At 38.5% G+C, this 20,013-nt stretch overlaps 3 protein-coding genes across 3 annotated transcripts; 2 read left to right on the forward strand and 1 right to left on the reverse strand.

Annotated features, from left to right (window-relative positions):
• Window positions 1–459: 459 nt before the first annotated feature.
• On the forward strand, window positions 460–10,932 carry LOC104923009 (cell division cycle protein 20 homolog B). The gene is made up of 12 exons (XM_027273963.1): window positions 460–675; window positions 1,002–1,061; window positions 5,663–5,870; window positions 6,453–6,550; window positions 6,854–6,905; window positions 7,635–7,751; window positions 8,578–8,798; window positions 8,927–9,021; window positions 9,290–9,518; window positions 9,707–9,832; window positions 9,916–10,039; window positions 10,800–10,932. Exons 1-12 carry the CDS (start codon window positions 625–627, stop codon window positions 10,901–10,903), a joined length of 1,485 nt encoding a protein of 494 aa, XP_027129764.1. The 5' UTR covers window positions 460–624; the 3' UTR covers window positions 10,904–10,932.
• Window positions 2,327–4,900, reverse strand: gpx8 (glutathione peroxidase 8 (putative)). Its single transcript, XM_010735960.3, has 3 exons — window positions 4,584–4,900; window positions 4,157–4,418; window positions 2,327–2,869 (listed from the first exon to the last, which is right to left on the reverse strand). The coding sequence occupies exons 1-3, from the start codon at window positions 4,788–4,790 to the stop codon at window positions 2,706–2,708; spliced, it is 633 nt and encodes a 210-aa protein (XP_010734262.1). The 5' UTR covers window positions 4,791–4,900; the 3' UTR covers window positions 2,327–2,705.
• A 4,314-nt stretch (window positions 10,933–15,246) lies between the features above and the next one.
• LOC104923007 (uncharacterized) lies at window positions 15,247–19,687 on the forward strand. The gene is made up of 5 exons (XM_010735979.3): window positions 15,247–15,399; window positions 15,877–16,248; window positions 16,528–16,836; window positions 17,242–17,364; window positions 17,446–19,687. The coding sequence occupies exons 1-5, from the start codon at window positions 15,354–15,356 to the stop codon at window positions 17,541–17,543; spliced, it is 948 nt and encodes a 315-aa protein (XP_010734281.2). The 5' UTR covers window positions 15,247–15,353; the 3' UTR covers window positions 17,544–19,687.
• The last annotated feature ends 326 nt before the right edge of the window (window positions 19,688–20,013 follow it).

A 20,013-nucleotide genomic window follows, 5' to 3' on the forward strand; every position in this document is an offset into this window, starting at 1 on the left:
AATAAAACGTAGATCATAAACTACATAACTTGTAACTGCTACAAGGGCTATATAAAGACACTGTTACAATGTAATATTCTAAACTATTTATTATTAGGCTCCTATAATGTCTTCCTGCTACTAGTAAAACATATTCACTCTTTTTTTTTTCCTTTTGAATGTTCACGAGTCCTAGTTTGGTTTGCCTTTTCTAACAACAACAATAATGATAATAGCTAGTCATCACCATTAATAGAACATTTCTGGAAGATTTCTTAGATTAGATTTCTTCAGCTAAACGACAGAGGTTACATAATAGAATATTAGTTGATAAACCGTGTAATTAAAATAAAAGTCCGTCCTTGTCAGGGTTGTTAAGTGATTACATGCTGCCGCCTCCACCTTTACAACATTACCGCGTTGCTCTTTTTTTTTAACTGTGTCTATTTGTTTCCATTAGAAACCAGGACGCGGAGGGAATCCCTTAACAGGCTGACTGCCAATAGCAGAGCAGGGGACGGTGTTTCCCGCTCCGCCATCCGCCTGGGGAGAGTATATAGGAGCGGAGTCAGTCCAGGAGACAACAGGTGCACCGGGCATGACCGGATCCTCACATAGGCTCAGGAAGGGAGTGACGCCTTACAAATGTTATGGAAACTGAAGATGCGTCTGAAAAGTGGAGATTCAAATGACTGGGTGAGTAATTTATAAAGTAATATACAGTGTATATATGTATATATATAAAAAAAAAAGTAGGACAATATCTTATTACCTAACTAGGCCAATCACTTATGACCTGTTGCTGCTGCTGCTACCAGGCAACCACCACTTCAAACTCTAAACACATGGCTCTGTCTCTGGGTCAACAGCAAAATATATGTTACTGTTAAATGTTCATAAAATAACACCCAGTTACTGGTAATTATAATAACAATGCCCAACTTCATTAGAGAGATCAGTAGAGGAAGCTGTTTTTTATTATAATGTTCATCACACTGACTAAAGTTTGTTTTCATAACCAGGGCAATATGAGGAGAAGGCTAAGAGATTTTGTAGGAAAGAGAAGACACTGTCACTTCAAGGTAAGTGAGGGTATAAAAGGAGAATCTAAACAATCAGTACTTTAAGTTTAATTGTGCTCCATGGCTGCGTCCTCCCCCTCCAGCCTCTGAGCCGGTGGTGACGGTGTGGCAGTGTATTGCTGCTTGCTGTGTTATCTGATTGACAGCTGTCAGCTACACTCCTCACTGCTGCTCACCATCTGACCTCAAACATCTCGCAGACATCGCCACGTGTCACACTTTCATTCACCTGTAGAATTAAAAGTCATCAGTCAGACTACGTCAAGAGGGGAATGACTGAAAAGACATTCAGCTCAGCATCAGTTCATCATAGTCAAATGCACACATTTGCATACAGTAGGCTTTTGGGTTGTGACTGGTTGGGAGGCAGTGTAATGTTAGCTGATGTGTCTTTTGTCAGCTCACACTGCTCTGCTACCTTAACGGTTACATTTGACTGTATACTGGATCAAGAGGTACAAGCATCCTACAGGATGCTGAGATGTTTAAAAACTTTGCACACAAGAGAAAGAAGTCTATTTAGTGCAATTTAGGCAATTGCTTTTTCAGCTCTTTTATCATGGGTGGCTGGTAGGCAGTGTCTTGTTAGCTGGTTGATTGTGTGTGTGCCAGCTTACCTGCTGCTGCCCTCCAGCTGTTCATTTAAATCCATGGCAGCAACCCCAGACGACTTCTGCAATTAACATCTATCAGTTAAGAACACCAGCTTGAGTTTCAGAGCTACTTGTTAAAGGTCCAGTGTGTAGGATCTAGCGACATCTAGTGTCCGAGTTGCAGACTGAATAAATTAAATAATGAAACCTTTATCGCCCATAGACCAACTGAATACCCCTCATCTCACCCTTTTCACTCTCCATGCATGGCTGCAAAAAACATGAAAGTCCCTATTTAGAGCAAGTTATGAATATCATATTGCATTTCTGCCAATAACCTCCCCTTAAATCTTACACACTGGACCTTTAAGGGTTTTTTTTGTTGAAATTTTTAAAAATATATTCAGACTGAGAGGTGACCTGCTCCAAATACAATGAAATTACTGTTAATATATATATAACTATGTCAAATTAACTACAGGATATAAAATATTAGCACCAATATTCAGTTAACTAAGAAACTCTATGCATATTTCTTGCTTTTGAAACTTTTTAAAAACTGAACCTGAACTCATTAGTTAAGTCATAATTATGCAATCATTTTATTCTTGGATGGATGTTTCACAATCTGCTGGGCTCAAATCAGTCAAAACAGGCCAAAATGTTATGCTCCACCTTAAGAAATACATTTTAATGTAAACATTAGAAATAGATGGTATAAAGTACAGACTAGGCCAAACAGAACATTTGTAAAATGCAACACTTCAATGGTTAAACAATCCTTCCGCTGCAGCAGTGGTCATTATCAGGAATGTTCATCATAATTGTCATCATTAACCACAGGATGGTCCCCATACAAACAAACACATGCTCTCACAAATGCACACACAATCTGACTAGCCTTGAATGACCTTTTCCATCCTGCACGTTTCTGGAGCGAGACACCACCAAACCACACTCGCTGTAACAGTTCAGAGTCCGGTCTTTCTTTTGGAAACAGGAAACACCGGCGTCACACAAAGATGTGTCTAGTATCCATCGATAAGCTCCATCATAGCTCTACCCGTTTTTTCAGGATGATTTCTCGCACCAACGCTGTGGCCTCTTGTCGAACGCTCTCCATAGGCTCGTCCGTTCGCCAGAACCGGACCACTTTACCCTCTGGATTCACCAAAAACTTCCAGAAGTTCCACTTTGGGATTTTCTTCACAGAATCTGAAAGACAGCACACGACCAGACACTCATTAATGGTTCATGTTTCAACCGAAGTTTAGCCAGAAACTTGAATAAATGTTTCCAGAGATTATCATCACTCAACATGTAAATACAGACTATTTGAAATACTAAACTTGAGTATTTCCTTCACTTACGTTTTCTTTTGTTATTAAACTGAACAATGAATTGTTCCTTTATGCATTGAGAAAATTCTTCTACTTTCTAAGCTAAATAAACTTTTTACAAAGGTAAAAACAGGGAGTAAAATTTAGGAGGCTCTATTTACAGAATATGGAGGAAATGGAGTCTATTATTCATTCAACTTTTGTTTTCATTAGTGTATAATGACCTGAAAATAATAATCATTGTGTTTTTGTTATGAACTGTTTATATCTACAGACACTGTGCGGCCTCCTCCACAGGGATGGCCATGTTAGACTGCCATATTTTTACCATAGCCCAGAGGAGTGACACTTGATGGGAACTTTTGTGTGTTTCATGGCCTCCTTCATGCTAGGAAAGAGAGTGGAAGGTGTTTTGAACAGTAGGATTTAGTGACATCCAGCAGTGAAATCGCAGATTGCAACCAAATGAATACTCTCCCACGCTGCACCCAAAAATTCACACAAACAAAAATACATATCTTCATCAGAGTTTGGTTTGTCTGTTCTGGTCTACTGTAGAAAAATAGCGGTTCAACATGGTAAAAGAGGACCTGCTCTCACTGTAGATATAGGGCTCACTTAAAGACAATAAAAACAATGATTCTTATTTTTGGGTGATTATATACTAATGAAAACATACTAATGAATGTTGTATCCCATTCCTGCCAATAAATAAAAACTACACACCGGACCCTTAAGATATATAATACATTTCCCTGGAATTCAATTGGATATGGATAAAATAACCAGATGGGACATGGTTATTCCAGCTAATTTAATATGGGGACAAATAATAAAACCAATATGCCTGTGAGCAAAGAAAACATCTGTGTTTGGTAGATTAAAATAATAACTGATTCATACTTTCACTTGAACATAAATGTTCTATTTCCTGCAGTCCTGTAGTAAATGCAGTGCAGTGAAAGTTCAGACTCTACTTCCTGACATACAGCTGCTGAAGTGTCACATGATTCATTTGAACTTAAAGGGACTGTAAAAAAATAGACTTTAATCACAGTGGTAGTGTGCTGTCTACTCAGATATGTGTGTGTGCACTCGTGTCTCATTGTAAAACTCAGCATGCAGCTGCAGACAGATGTTGGTTACATGCGTCTCTGCCAACCTGTGAGGAATCTGAAGGCAGGGTCAGCCTCTGAGCCCATTATTTTGATCCTGCTGAAGAAGGGGAAGGTGACGCCATAGGTGGACTTGGCGAAAGCCTCGATGTCCCGGCTGGTCCCGGTCTCTGTGTCTCCGAACTGACCGCAGGGAAAGGCCAGGACGTTGAAGTGAGAGGTGCCCAGCTCTCGGTGGAGCTCCTGCAGAGACCTGTAGTTCGCCTCAGTCTGCTCGCAGTGACTCGCCACGTTTACAACCAAAGACGCCTGTGCATGGGGAGGGAAAGACAGAGTGTAATTATACTGGAAGAAATACTATTAAAATATATTATGATGTAATGAAACACACACTCAGCTGACACTGAATGACCCGGGGAGAGTTTTCACAGATTTCCCCTCACACTGGAATGACTGGTGATGATGTGGACTTACTTTTCCTCGGTACTTCTCCAGAGACACCGTCCTCCCCTTCGCGTCTTTGACCTCGAAGGAGTAAAAATCCGCAGGTTTCCTCGGCTTCACCAGCTGAGTCTGCAGGAGGAACAAACACCCCACACCGACTGTCATGCTCAGCAGCACCGTTAACTTCTTCGCTTTCGGGTTGGAGGACTTGGCAGGGTAGCCCCCTAAGGCCTCCATCTTGGAGGGGGAAGAACGAACCGTGGTCGGGATGGGGTCTCTTGCCAAAGGAGTTTAGGGCGGACCGGAGAAAGAAGCTGGGTAAAGATAGACAAAGCTACGGCGCGCTAGTTCCTTCAAAATAAGAGGAAAATTAAAACGTAAAAAAAAAAACATACAACAAACTTGCTAATGTTTCTTATTGGAGTTAAGTTAATTATATATAGTATATCTGTTATAGCATTAAACATTTTCTCTCTAATATATTTCCGTTAATTACTTCTTATAATAAGATGTCAAAAAGCTTAATTCCATTTAACTAAACTTTTAACATAAAACTGCTGTAACAGCAATCATGATGCTTAAAAACATAATTTATTTAGCATTAGTCATCATAAACTGATAGAAACGACCCAGTGACTTGCTTAGCAACCTTAACAGCTGTGGTGAAAGATCAGGTCTTTTTTCTAAAGGAAAAAGTCACAGTACTACAATAATACAGTGAAAAATGTACTTAAAAAGTATTAATCTAAGTATTAGTATCAAAATATAGTAGCCAAAAGTAAAAATACGCATTATGCAGAATGGCTCATTTCATATTTTATACTGTCTTGTAACTTTACTGTTGTATGATTAATTATGCATTAATGTGTATATGGTAGTGTGAGCAGGGCAAGAGATTTATGCAGAACAAAATATTAATTTGTAAAGTTTTTTTTTATCGTGTCGATGTTTTAACCGGAAGTTAAGCTCTTGATGTTGCTTGCTTGACACTTGTTGATTTTCTGTGGTTTCAAGTTTGCACACGTTTGTAGTTTGTGTCAGTTTCCAGTATTCTGACACTATGAAGGCTCACTTCATGTTCAAATCTTGTGTTTTATTTGTCTTCTCAGGGACAAAACGACGCTCAGCGCGTATCATACAAGCGGTTCAGGAGGCGGATCATTCAGCGGGGCAGCTGTGCTGCGAGCACACCGCTGACCACTGGGCGGCGCTGTGAGCCCAGCTTTGAGTTTGATACAGTCCGTCAGAGACTGGAGCTGGATTCTCCACCGAGACACCATGAACCAGAACCGAGAGTCCCACAGGGAGACCTTCAAGGTACACAACAGACAACACATCACACACACGCACACAACATGTACTTCATCAAAACTGTGGTTAATAATGTTTATTATAGAAACTTTATCAGTACAAGTCAGATTTCATCTCAGCTATAAATACTTTTTCTCTCTTGATAATTGTCAAGGTCACAATCAATCAACATAAACGCACAATGCCCAGCAAAGTAAGCAAGTTAGCAAATACACAACAGCATTTGGATTGTTTACAAAGCCAAAATATCAAAATAAAATTAAATAAAACATCCTACAAAACAATCAATCAATCAATCTATCTATCTATCTATCTATCTATCTATCTATCTATCTATCTATCTATCTATCTCTTATATATATATATATAATGCTCACAAAAAGTCAGAAAAAAGGCCTAATAAGTCTCTTACCCTTGGACAAGAAGAACTGGTCAGCTCGCCATTAAGAGCACTAAACAGTGTAACAGTACTACACATAAAAATAAATAAATAAGCTAAACAATAAAAATACAATATATACGGCCCTGCTGTCTAACAGCAGATCATTGCAGCATTTTTCTGTGATGAAGTCTTTCTGTCTCAATCAGAAACATCCTTGGTGGGAGGTGTGGCTTTCACACCAATGAACACACCACGCACCATCACTGACAGCAGCTGGCTTGCCACGGGAAATGCCCCAGAACAGGTTTGTTTAAGGAACTTGTAGCTGTAGTATGAACTGTGACAACAAAACAAAGCATGTGCAGAGAGATGAATGACACTTGCTTGTGCAGGCTGTCTTCTGCAGGCAAAATTAATGTTGAAAAAAGAGGTTAAGGATCTGGGTACTGACGGTTCTTTGTCAGCTTCAGATAACTATAACTACGGTAACTATGTCAGAAAAACCTGTACCTGCACAATCATTGTAAATGCTAACGATACTTCCTGAACTATTTGAATATAAACATCCTGTTAAATATGTACAAATAATATTTGATTTGTTTTGCAGGGATGGATGTGGAGAGCTGCAGTTCAAGATGATGTAAATGCACAATGGGCTGGTATGGCATGAATGTCTGTTTCTTGGACTACATTCCTACATCACTTAAAGACACACACAAGGAAATAGCTGATTATCTGAATGACATCCAGAGCAATACTGCATGATGTCATACCAGGAAAGTAAAGTAGAAGTAGGTCAAGTTTACAGAGAGAACATCAGAAAGGGTTTTGGTTTCATTTACAGTAAGCATTAACACAATACACAGCTTGAGCGCTCAGCTTTATTCAGCCTCAGCCTCTCATGTTTTTTTAATGTGCCTGTATCTAAGTGTGCACTCAAAAAATAAACTAACAAACTTAATGTGAAGCAAGTAGTAAGATTACAAGTACTAATAAACTCAAAATGACTGCATTCATTTTCAATGTTGGGTTTGGGCAAACAAATTGACTTTATTCAAATTTAATACATAAACCTGGCTACTACTATACTACTGTGTAGTGGAAGTACATTGAGTTTATTAGTACTATTACATAAATCTGTGTGTGTGTGTGTGTGTGTGTGCGTGTGTGTGTGTGTGTGTGTGTGTGTGTGTGTGTGTGTGTACTGGCCTCATTGCAGCAGTAAACGTGGTCAGTAACCATTCATTCACTGTATTTCTGGGAACAAATGACACAAAAAAAGATTTAATTTGAAATCATTTAAGGAAACATGAATAGAGTCGGCAGTAGCAACACTAAACCAAAGATATATTTGTACTTTGTGCTTATGTAATATGTTTTCATTGCAGGCTCTGATGAGGGAAGACATGATTTGCAGCCATTTGCTGTTCTGGACGAAGCTTCTGTGAGTCTGCAGGAAAAGTCGGAGATGAAGTTGGCGGCGCCGTCACTGCTTAATGACTTCTGTAAGCAACAAATCCTCAGTCATTAAAACCGAGCCTATGTTTGTGTGTCCAAAGGATAATGCTGGTACTTTTCAACTACCCTATCTGTGACACAAAGCCCATTTGTTGACATAAATCTTCCATAATCACAATGGTCACAAATATACAATTTCATTTCATTAAAATGCTCACTCATCATCTCTGTAAGACAGAGCAGAACCTATGTATACCCCAAATAATCAACTAGCAGCCCTTAATAACAATGTGGTCATATCATAATTCTCCAATGAACATGATATAGATGATGGGTACTTTATCAGCTTATTCCAGTATTCAAATTTGACTGAGTTTAGGCCAACAAATTAATAAAGAGTAAAGTAACTAGCATTCATTCTACAGATTTGTCTTTGTGGAGAGGGCTTTGACACAAAGATAGACAGATTCATGTTGGGATATAAAAGTATAATGTAACAGATTCCCAAATACGCAAAATATGAAAAATCTAAATAATTCTAAAGATTCTGGTTTCTCAAAATTATCTGATGGAATGTGTATTGAAGGGATTCTTGTCCATGGCCCTGTACTGTAATTAGTCAGAAGCTATCTGTTTGTCTGACCTTCATAAGATCACACACCCACTTCTGTTCCACCAAAAACACCTCTGTTTAAACACATCACTGAACATTATATGTGGCATGGCAAGCCGGCAGCAAAATATAGCTTCTGATTGTGGCGAATAATCCTTTGATGGTTTAGTTAAGCCTTATCCTATCTCTCAATACTTAACTCATCAGGCACAGTACACCCTCTCTAGACCATCTCTCTTTTTCCATCTCTTCCCCTTCAGACACTAATCTTCTTGACTGCAGTTGTAACGGTATGATTGCATTAGCACTGGGCTCTTCTGTTTACCTTTGGAATTCAGAAACTTGTGCTTTGGTGGGATATTTGGACCCGAATCCAAAACCAGGACGACCATCGGACCGTCAGACTCAGTCCATCTCGTGTCTGTGCTGGAGTAGAGATGGCAGACTTCTCTGCATTGGGACCAGGCGAGGGGAGATACAGGTGAAAACTTGGGTGGAAACTGTTTCGTAGAAACTGTGGTATGGGGGGAGGGCTTGCGTGATGGGAAGCGTAACACATGGTTGAATCAGCAGGCTGACAGTTTGTGGTGATTCTGAATCTTTCTTTAGATGTGGGATGTTGAATACAAGCAGAACATAAGGTGTCTACCATCACACTTTTCTGTGGTCAGAGCTCTTTCCTGGAAACAGCAGTTACTCAGCAGGTAAGCACTGACATGATACTACACAGACTTTAAGTATCATTTTTATCTCAAATCCAATGTTCCTGTGATCACTTAAAAAGTCCTTGAAAGGTACAAAACTGAACTTCCTTTATACTGACCTTGTTAGTTAATTAAAGCAGGAATGAAAAAATCAGAGAAATCAGTTTGTTTACCAACCTAATCCAAAATGTAGCTGGTAGAAAAGTGAATCCCAATTACTACCAATATGAAGTGTTCAATATTCATGACAGTTTTCACAATCTTACAGCGGCTCTGTTCTTGGGCGTATCAATCACCTTGACCCTCGCGCTCCTACACCTCTGGTCGGTGCAGCCGTCCAGAAGGACGCGATCTGCAGTCTTCAGTGGTCACCAGATGGTGACTGGCTAGCGAGTGGCTCCACAGAGGGCCATCTCTGTATATGGGATAGTGATGTCACAGGGCTAACAAGGTCTCGTCAGCCAATCACTACGATGAAACAGCCAAGCGCTGTTAAGGTCAGTGTTTGCACTGGGATATTTACAGGTATTTGGCCATGAAGTATTAGACAAATTGACATTTAAAAAGATTTGATTATAAATCAATACTGTTAGTCAATCCTGCAGTGATTCACTCCACAGTCTGCCTTAACAATCTGTTGACTGTTGTGTGTATGCTTGTGTATTCATTGTGTTTGTGTCTTTAGGCAATGGGATGGTGCCCATGGCAGAGAAAGATGATTGCAACCGGAGGGGGATGGAAAGACGGAGAACTGAGGATCTGGGACACAGATTCAGGGACTTGTGTGACATCTGCCAGCACAAATTCACAGGTGCTCGAGACTCAAAATGCAGCAGAAATATGTCTGCTATGTCTAAATATCAAATTTAAGGTTCCTAATGACTCTAGTTGCAGATCTGTTCTCTACGATGGGCTGAAAAGAAGAGATGTCTCATCACAGGTCATGGTCTTCCTCAGAACCACGTCACTAGCTGGACCTGGGAGTTTCCCTCCCTTACCCCAATGCATCAGTTCACAGGTTAGAGAACCCGAAAAATGATTAATGCGCAACAACGGCTGTCAATAAGTTTAACACATTCACCCACATGGGAATAAATGTATTGCATCATGAGTAATAGTAACATAGTATAGCAGCATCAGTGTGACAGTTGGACTGTCATCATTGATGAGATTTTTCATGTTGGGGGACTCCTATGAATTAAACATATCAAAAATCAGTACCCTACTTCTGATATGAGATGTCACTGTTTCCTACGGTGTGAATTATGGGGACATAGAAAGACTTATATCTGACATATCAGAAGAATACTTCCTACAAAGATAAATTAAAATACATTTATGACTTTCAAATTTACTTTGGTGGTTAGCTCATTATTCACCATTTTGGTGAATATCACATGTTGTTGGATTTCTCTTCTAACCAATCAGGAGTGACTGACATATCGGGTATGTGGTTGCAAGACAAATGGGTTTTTTTCTACATCAGAAGAAATATTACACAGAAAAAGTTTTTGTATTTTTAATGACTTATTGTCAAGTCAATGTGCAGCCTAGCACTGAACTTATGAAATATTGTATTGATGCAAATTATCACATGCAAGTGAAACCAAACCCATAAAAGACAATAGCAGCAAGAGTTTTGGTCAAGTGATGAGCCCACTGAGTTCTTTGTCAAAGGTAGTATTTCTTTGTTAATTCATTATAGTGATAAAAATAATAAACACTTAGAGAACAAAGTATTGAAATGTCTTTGTTCAACTATGCTGTTGTTTTTTCAGGTCATTCTCAGCGGGTCCTGCACCTGGCCTTAAGTCCTGATAGCACACGGATTTTCTCTGCTGGAGCTGACCAGCGCTTTCACATCTGGAAATGTTTATTTTGAATTTACGCTAGATATAATAAACAAATATTTAAACATGGTGACACACTGTTTGTTATTCTTACCTTTCCTTTGGTTGCTCAGTATTCCATCAGCTTTTGCAGCTCTGTGAAACAGAAATTCACCACTGGTCCCGTGAGTGATTAATATATGGTTGAATATAAATCCATCACACAGTCACACTAATTGTCTAAAGTACAGTGCTGTTGCTTATTTGTATAGAAAGTTTTTGTTTGTTTGTTTTGTGTCAAATTATGTTAAATATTCAGCCTGACAGAGCTAGTTTTTAACTATAATTAACAACTGTAGTAATTCAAATTATGGCAAGAACTACTCAACTAAGTAATGAGAAATATTACTTTAGGACATGATAGTCACTATGAATGGATTGTCATGTGCAGTCACAGAAAATCATTAAGTGATATGATGAAACTGGCTCTGCCCCAGGAAAGCAAGGACAAGAGGTTCCTCAGCTGCACAGTTACAGTCAATTGTTCAGAGGAGACTATATGAATCAGGCCTTTTTGGTGGATTTGCAAAAGAAACCACTACTGAGGGAGACTAAGAAGGAGAAACACAAGAAACACAATGAATGGACATTAGTGGAAATCTGGAAATTTGGTCTGAGGAGGTAAATCTGAGATTTTTGGTCCCAACCGCCTTGTGAGGTCCAATCTAATATGAGGTCCTTTTAACTGGTGATCTATACAGCTAGTAACTGTAAAACTATACCTCTTATTCTTCTTTTTCTCGCCAGTTTCATTGTATCGTTTCATGTTTTTTGTGACTACACATGATGATACATTCAAACGTCTTGATATTTTCTGGACTGACTGCTTCACAAGTGACGACATTTCTTCACATAATGATTGCCACATAATCCCATATGCATTCTTTCATAGTTTTGGTTTATTCAGTATTAATCTACAATGTAAAAAGTAATAAAAATAAATCATTGAATGGATAGGTGCGTCCAAACGTTATAATAAACTGTATATATTTCATCAAGATAACATTATTGAAGTGGATGAAGAGCACGTGGAGATCATTTATAATGTCACTCATCACTGCTGTGTAATGCTGATTCACAATGTAATGTTATATACAAGACAGTGAAACAGTCGATAGTCGCTTAGCTTGTTTGTGGCATTGTTTATCCCCTTCCAGAGTCAATCCTGGAGCCCACACTGGTACCAAACCAGTCTGTTAATGTTCATTTATTTAGCTAGACATGAAGATGTCTCTTCACTGTTACAAAAAACATTAACGTTTGCTAGTTAGTATTGCTTTTGTGCAATTAAACAAACCTTCCTCCATCTCTATTAAAAGCTTTATCCAGATTAGTGATAAAAATGCCTCACTGGACTTCTTGTGGGGGTTTAAGATACTTATAGGTGTCTCCACTAATGACTGAGTTGAGCTAATGATGGTTTTGAAATTGCTGGGAGTTAGTGAACGCATCGTCTTCTCTGATTGGACGATTTGAAATTTCGAAAAAACAACATGTTTGCTTGTGGGCGGAGCCTACCACTTCCAACGCAGATGACGTCACAGCTTGGACATAAACAGTCAGAAAATTTACTCATAGCATCTTGTGTTATTCAGTGTTAACTACTGGTTCAAGATCTACATTTAGTACACTCCAAATTTTAGTTTGAAAGTCTAAAATGGACATGTCTGCAGTTTCAGATAGTGAAAAAGACACATTAATAGAAAACCTCAGGATGGGTATAAGGTTTTATACTGAAAAATATGAGACAGACACTAAATTCTGGCAGGAGAAAATAACTGTTGCAAAGGCTGAGAAAAAGGATCTGGAGCAGAAGCTGCAAACTGAAACGGTGCAGGCACTAAAGGAAGAATTGGCAGAAGTCAAACGTCAAAGCAAATGGGAAAGGGAACGACTGTCTGCCTTGATCGATCTTAACACTAATCAAGCGAAAAACATAGAAAAGTTCTGTCGAGAACAAAAGGAAAGAAGTAACGCACGCAGCACATCACCAATTCACACACCACCAGACACCATCTGAGCAGCATTGTCCAGGAGGGTTCAGCCCAGTTCTTTCTGCGTGTCTTCATGATCTCCTTGGCCTGTGGGTTTCCTCCGAGTGCTTCGGTTTCTCCCACTTAACGAAGAGTATCTGGGCACGTATCTGGGCAAATTCAACCCCCCCCCCGCCCCCAAAAAAAACCAGCAACACCAGTCAAATATGAAGAGCTTAGTACAGAATAATGAAGACAAATATTTAATATTATTTAATATTTAATATTTGTCTTCATTTTATCTTTGTGTGTGGGTTTCCTCTGAGTGCTTCAGTTTCCTCCCACTTAACAAAGAAATCATATTTGACCAAATAAAAAAAAACAGCAAAAATTATTATGACTATTATTGTTGTTGTTGTTGTTGTTGTTGTTGTCATTACACTCCAGAACACTCATTTAACCATTAAAGAAAGTTGCTACAGAATCAAAAAATAAAATAAAGAAATGAATAAAATGAAAATAAAATGTTAGCACAGTCACCTCACAGCAACATGTTGGCCATAGGTGTGGATGGTTGGCGATTAGCTCTATCTCTCTCTTTAAATGTGGGATGGTGAACACAAGCAGAATATGATGTGTTTACCATCACATTTTTCTGTGGTCAGAGCTCTTTCAGTGAAGGTTAAAAAAAAAAAATTCCTACACTTTTATCTGGTCCCATTTTAACTTCCTGGATCATTTACAAGAATCAAATCCATGGTTCTTGTGATATTTTACAGAGCTCTGCATGGACTAAAGTAAAGAGACTTAAAAAGCCTTTGAAAGATGCAAAAATGAGCATCCTTTCTCTCCATAGACCTCATTAAAGCAGGGCCACATCCAAATCTTTACTGGTTTAAGAAAATGTAGCTGAAAGGGAAACAAAAGTTATCCAAAGAGTAAACAAGCAAACTGAAATCACAACTTGAGAGGCCTTCATCAGACAAATTGCTGAACTGCTTCCACCTTTAGCATCATTTATGGATGATGTTGAAACAGTATCAGAACAGTCTGCATTAGGTCAGGATACACTCACTAAACAGGAACACTCACATTCCATTGTCTATGAATAGTTTTTACATTTGTTTTGAAGCTGTGGATTGTTCTAGTACAGGGTTCGGGAACCTTTTTGGCTGAGAGCCAGGAAAGCCACATATTTTAATCCGTGGGAGCCATATAATATTTATTTATAAACACTGAATACAAATAAATGTATAATTTAATGTTAAATGTAAATTTAGTACAATAAGTCTCTCTGAATTTATTCTTTTTAATAACGTTGTTATACTGAAGCTAACCAATAATAAATAAAATACTTTAAAAAACATTAATGTGACTTCTGGTGCTGCATAGCCTCGATTATGCACCTGTGTTTCGGATGTAGACGCGCATGCGCACTCACATAGTACTGAGTGAAATCTCATAAGCAGTTTCTTTTCCCGAGCTGTTCCGTATCGTTACAATTGAACAAAATAACACGAAACACAACTGCTTACTCTCCTACTGATTTAATTTATTGAGACATTTTAAAGGCTGGGCGCAGAGGAGGCCACAGGGCTCTCTCCGAGGGGAGGGGAAGAGAGGGAGCTCCGTCCAGCATGGACTAAAACACAACACGGGCACTTCAGAAACTATTCGGAATGAGTTAAAGGGAAGATTGCATGTTGTTAGCAGATCTATTTCCTAACCCAGAGTGCGGCCGTGACTGGTTCTGAATGAGGGCTTTATAGCAGGCAGCCGCTCTCCCATCTTCCTGGTACTGCGTAGTGCGTACTGCCACTGAGTGTTTTACGCAGTACCATACCGTACCGGCTTACTTTCTCCCCTGACTGCGAGCCAGATGCAGTCATAGTTTGCCAATACCTGTTCTAGTAGCTCATTATCAGAATCAAGTTTTGCTATGTCATGAGGTACACTGAAAGTACAACTATTCAAACAGGTCACATCTAAAAATAGATCTTTGGGTGGAGCTATGTATCATGTCATTTTTGCACCTCCTATATAAGCTCAGCACATTTTCTCCTGGTGTTCAGTTACACGTGTTCAGACACTCCAGCCACACTACACACACATCAGTTGTTCACTGTTCACCACTATAAAGAGTAAATAAGGATCAACTGGGACATGTTTTCCAGTAGTAATGTACGCGAATAGACATAACTGTAAAGTCCAAAATTCATCTTAATTCCTGTTAAAATAATTAATAAAAACCTCCTGTGACAGGTGAGCACTCAACCTGGCCACGCCCATTTCTCCACCTCTTGCGTCACCCCGCATTGTAAGCTGTGTTCTTTAAAAACATGCCAAGCGGAGCCAATTTTAGGCAGAGGAGTTGGAGAGACCACAACATCAAGTCGACAGCAGATTGCCAGATGCTGGATAAAAAGGGGATGAAAAGGCGTATTAACAACAAGCTCACGGAATCTACTGCATGTTTGCCTATGAGACGCAGGTTCTGCAAAGACTGGCAGTTTTGGGTAACTGTTGCCAAAAATTCTTTAACTGAGGTCAAGCTTTGAAATTGCAGTACAATCTAATAAAATATGCAGCTAATTTATATTGGTTAACAATAGGATCACTACAGTGATCATCATCTGTGTTGTCATTTTACATCTCTGTAATATATATATATATTTGTAGTGGTTTATAGGAAACAAAGACAGCCTGAGATAATTTCTTAAAACAGAAGTATTCTGCTGTTCTAATTTAAATGGCTTTACTACTTTTATTGTATTATATTATTGCAGCCTCAGTGTGCTGTGAAGCTGAAGCTGTAAAGTGAAGGAACAAAAATCAACAAAGACAAATATTGGATTGGGTTTTACTAGCAGATCCTTAATAAGACTGACCAGGATCATAGATCCATCCATGAGTGCACAGACAGCTGGGTTACTTTGTACTGAATCTGTTAATAACTGATCTGTTTTCCTCTCTGTTAATATCCCCTGACTCAGTCATGTGCCATGACTTAGCACTGGGCCAGATGATCTCTAATCACCACCAGGTCCGGAGACTCATGCCCTGGATAAAAGCCCGGGAGTTTTGTCAGAGGCACTATATTGACCTTGCTGTCCTGAGCACTGAAGAGCAATACTTCACTCTCCTCAATTCCACTGCTGCATCTAGATTCAGCTTTTGGCTTGGCCTGCAGCGTCAGAGCACCTTAAAGAGCTGGATGTGGGTGAATGGGCAAGAACTGAGTTATGATCACTGGTACAAGAGAAACTACAAAGAAGGCAACTGTGCAAGTTTGGAGTCCATCTTCAAGAAAGATGAGAAGCTGCTGGCTCGCTGCTGTGATGAGTTGCACATGTTTGTCTGTCACGGTGAGTAATGTGTCTTGGATGTACAATTTAAAGATTGGTATATATGGTAACCTCTATCTGACATTCATAAAATATAAAGGTTGTCTGTATATCATTGTATGTTTGCATGTATATTGTCTGCACATCTACATTAATTCCCCTATATATCTCCACATACACTTAAATACAAATCTGTAAAGACATAAGATATATTTACATCTATACTGTAAAAGCTCAACAATGTATTTAATACAAGATCAACATACAGGTGTAGAGTAAAGGTTTTACTATCCCATACAGGTCCAGTTTCGCCGCAGCCAGTGATGATAGACTCAGTGGGCTCTGGTCACGTCACTCTCAGCTGGAACGTCTCTGCATTTATGCAGATGATACCGCACAGTTACAATGTGACGACATGTACCAACACGTGTGAGACACTCTTCTACCCCTACACTGATGGCTCTGTTTTCATGAACATCAGCATCTCCAACTTAACTTCAGCCACAGAGTACTTCATGGAGATTTCTGCCTTTGTTGTTCGGCCGGACAGCTTTACGGGTGGAAACACGACCCTTCAAAGTTACCCTACGGCTTTACATGTCCAAACAGGTAACAAATATATAGATGTAATTTAAGTGTTGTGAACTTTGTGTGGAAGTCAGTCTGCTATATGATCTTCAGGTTTCATACATTCCGATATATTTATTATCATAAAAACAAGTTTGTTTCAAGTCATCAAGTGAGCTCTGAGAACTTGAGGTGGGAATTTGTCCTTATTTTATTAGCATTATATTGAACTAAATAATCAATTACAAAAAAAAACACTCAAAAGATAAAATGACTAAATGGACGTGTCATTCTAGACTTGGAACTATGGGGATGCCAAAGAGACTAAAACACTGAACTAAAATGAATTATATGTATGTATGATTGTTACTGGGAACTTTCATGAAGTCAAAATATTGAAACTTATGTAGCTGTATGTAATGTATATTTGTCTTTTCTCTTCCCCAGTGGACTCTGGTGTTCAGTCCAAAGTCATCAATGTCCTTTTGAAGTCGCTCAAATTCACGTCTCTGGTTCCTTCACTGTGGATTCTTTGTTGTATCCTGAAGAAACATAAGTCTCCTTTCCTGTGTAAGAAAAATGAATATATTATAATGTTCAAATATTTATCCTTTAGTGTGTCCTTCATGTGCCACTTTTTTTCTCCTACAGATGAATTCAAGGAGTCAGATCGTGACACCTCAGAGGAGCTCTCAACTGAGGAGACAATTATTGACCTGCTTCCAGAGAGAACCAGAGCAATCGGCTAAAATGGCCAAAAAGGCAGGACTTGTTCACAAATACAAACATAGAATATCTTGAATTATTTGAACATATATAGCAAGTGGTAAAAGACAGGTTTTCTAATCTGGTGGATTAAAAATACTAAACAGGACACATTTGTTCAGTTTAAAGAAACCAAGTGTTTGAATAACTGGTCAACTCACAATTTTTACTGCATGGTATAATATACTTTAAGCCTACCCTGTCTCCAAAACTGGCCTGTATTGATCAATATTGTTTACAAGCAGAGCTAAAGTTTGATAGCTCCTGTCCTGTCATCAACAAAAGTATAAATCATAGATAGATGACAGGAAGAGTTGCTGTCTTCTTATACCTATACCGTTACATACCTACATCATTACAAGTTGCTGTTGTTTGGATTTTGTTGTACTATTAACAGCGGCGTTCCTGCATTCGTTTAACATATTCCAGCTGTCACTGCTGGTTTGAGCAGGTGAACAGGCTATAGGACCCAAATGCAGACAAGAAATGCAAAGCAGATGCTGTTAAATAATTAAATGATCAAAACCATGGGTACAAAGGCTTACTGAATATTGAGAAAGACAGGGTTCAAAACCTGGAAGGCAGTGCAAACAAATCCAAGAAACAGCGTTCGGTACAATAGATAAACAGAATACAGATACAAAAGCTAGAAAGGAAAGACACAATACACATGGGGACAATTTAATAATCAGGATACTGTAGGTACCTGATGAGAGTCCACATAACTGCAGAACAGATGTGTGTAGTTGGGGAAAGGAGGGACAGGGAGACTGTGGCAGCGTCCTTGTTTTGAGATCTTTGAAATCTACAGCTTGCTTGCAAATTTAAGCCCCTACCTGCTTCAAAGTAAAAGCCTTTCAGCGGCACCTTTTAGGGCTCGGCACCTTTATCTTGTTGTTCATTTTGGGGTGTGTTTTTGTTGGTGGATTACTTTAAATAATTTAAATAAGAGAGTAGACTTATCATCATGTGTATTGTAAGCACTGTAAAAACTGTAGGCTATAATATGAGTAAAAGTTACCAACCACAGTCACTTCTACACTCTGAAATGGTTAAAAAGTTTGATTTGTAAGTCAAATGAACGCACAAAAAACATAATGAAATGTTCAGGGGTCATTAAGCTCAATAATGTCTATTCCGGTGCTGCTCCTCTGCAGAAACAACGTTAGCACTGATTTTGATCATCAAAATCAAAAGAGATGTAAATGTGGGTGACCCACATAGTAAGAACCTCAACTTTGAGTAAGTAAGTAAGTACTGAACCTTTAGTATTAAAAACAAATTCCTTATGAGGTCTGTGGAGGAAACTTATTATTTCCTCATTTTATCTAGTCTTGATGAACACCTATGATCTTAGCTGTACCCAGGGAGGTGGCCCATCAAGTTTATTTCAATCAATCATTATTGTAGTACTGAGTACTCTTTGTGTAATTTTTTCATTTTTTACACCAAAACTAGCAGACAACCTCTTTCATTTTCTCATTTCTGAAATAGTGCTATGCATTATTATTATTATTATGATATTGACATTGACATTGTTAAACTGTAGGTAGCAGAGTTAGCACCAGCCAAGAAATGTCAAAGTATTAGCTATATGTTTTGTTTTTAATCACTCACACAGGGTAGTTTAGTTATTTAGGTTATTTAAGGGGAGAAAATGTCAGTAAGTATTTCAATTAAACTAAAATAAAAACCGAAATTTCAAATCAAGGCATAAAGAGAAACATTAATGTGAAGAGACACTGCTTATCCTATTTTGTACTTTCATGTTGTTTTGTTCTGTTGCTGTCAGTTAGTAGTATTCTCACGTCATTTTTAGGAGGCAGTGTTGATAATTCATCCCTAATGTGTCCAAAGTAGTCAGTTATATTAAGTCAGGAAAATTAGATTCACAGTACTCTGAGTTGAAAATGAAATATGTCTCAGCTTTAAGTCTAAAACTCATACTGATGATTTAGTCACAGAACATTGTGACCACAAATTCATTGCTTGTCATGTATGTTTTCATTTTTTAAGCTCTGTGGTATAACATTCAGGTTTTGAGTGTTGAACAATGTTTTATTCTACACTAGAAATGTATTGTAAGCAAGTTGCTCCTTTCTTTGGTGGGTGGTGGTGAATATGTAACTAAGAGCTATATGAATGAATAAATAAATGAATAAATAAAGTAAAATGGTTGCCATGACTCACTTGAGTGAAATTAAAGCTAATAGATCCACATATTGGGAAAAATGAGAGTTAGTTGAGAAGATCGACACCACTCTTGTGACTGGAAATAAATAAATCAATCAAATCAATAAATGTGAGGCTACAGCTAGCAGCTAGGAAGGCAAGGAAACAGAGTGAAGCAGCTGGCTAGGCTCTGTCCAAAGATATATATTTTTTTAAAGATAAAGAAGCCATATAGATATTTTACATTAAACAAACACAATACAATTTTAACATTAATAATGT

The sequence above is a fragment of the Larimichthys crocea genome, chromosome III, assembly GCF_000972845.2.
Source record: "Larimichthys crocea isolate SSNF chromosome III, L_crocea_2.0, whole genome shotgun sequence".
NCBI lineage: Eukaryota > Metazoa > Chordata > Actinopteri > Sciaenidae > Larimichthys > Larimichthys crocea.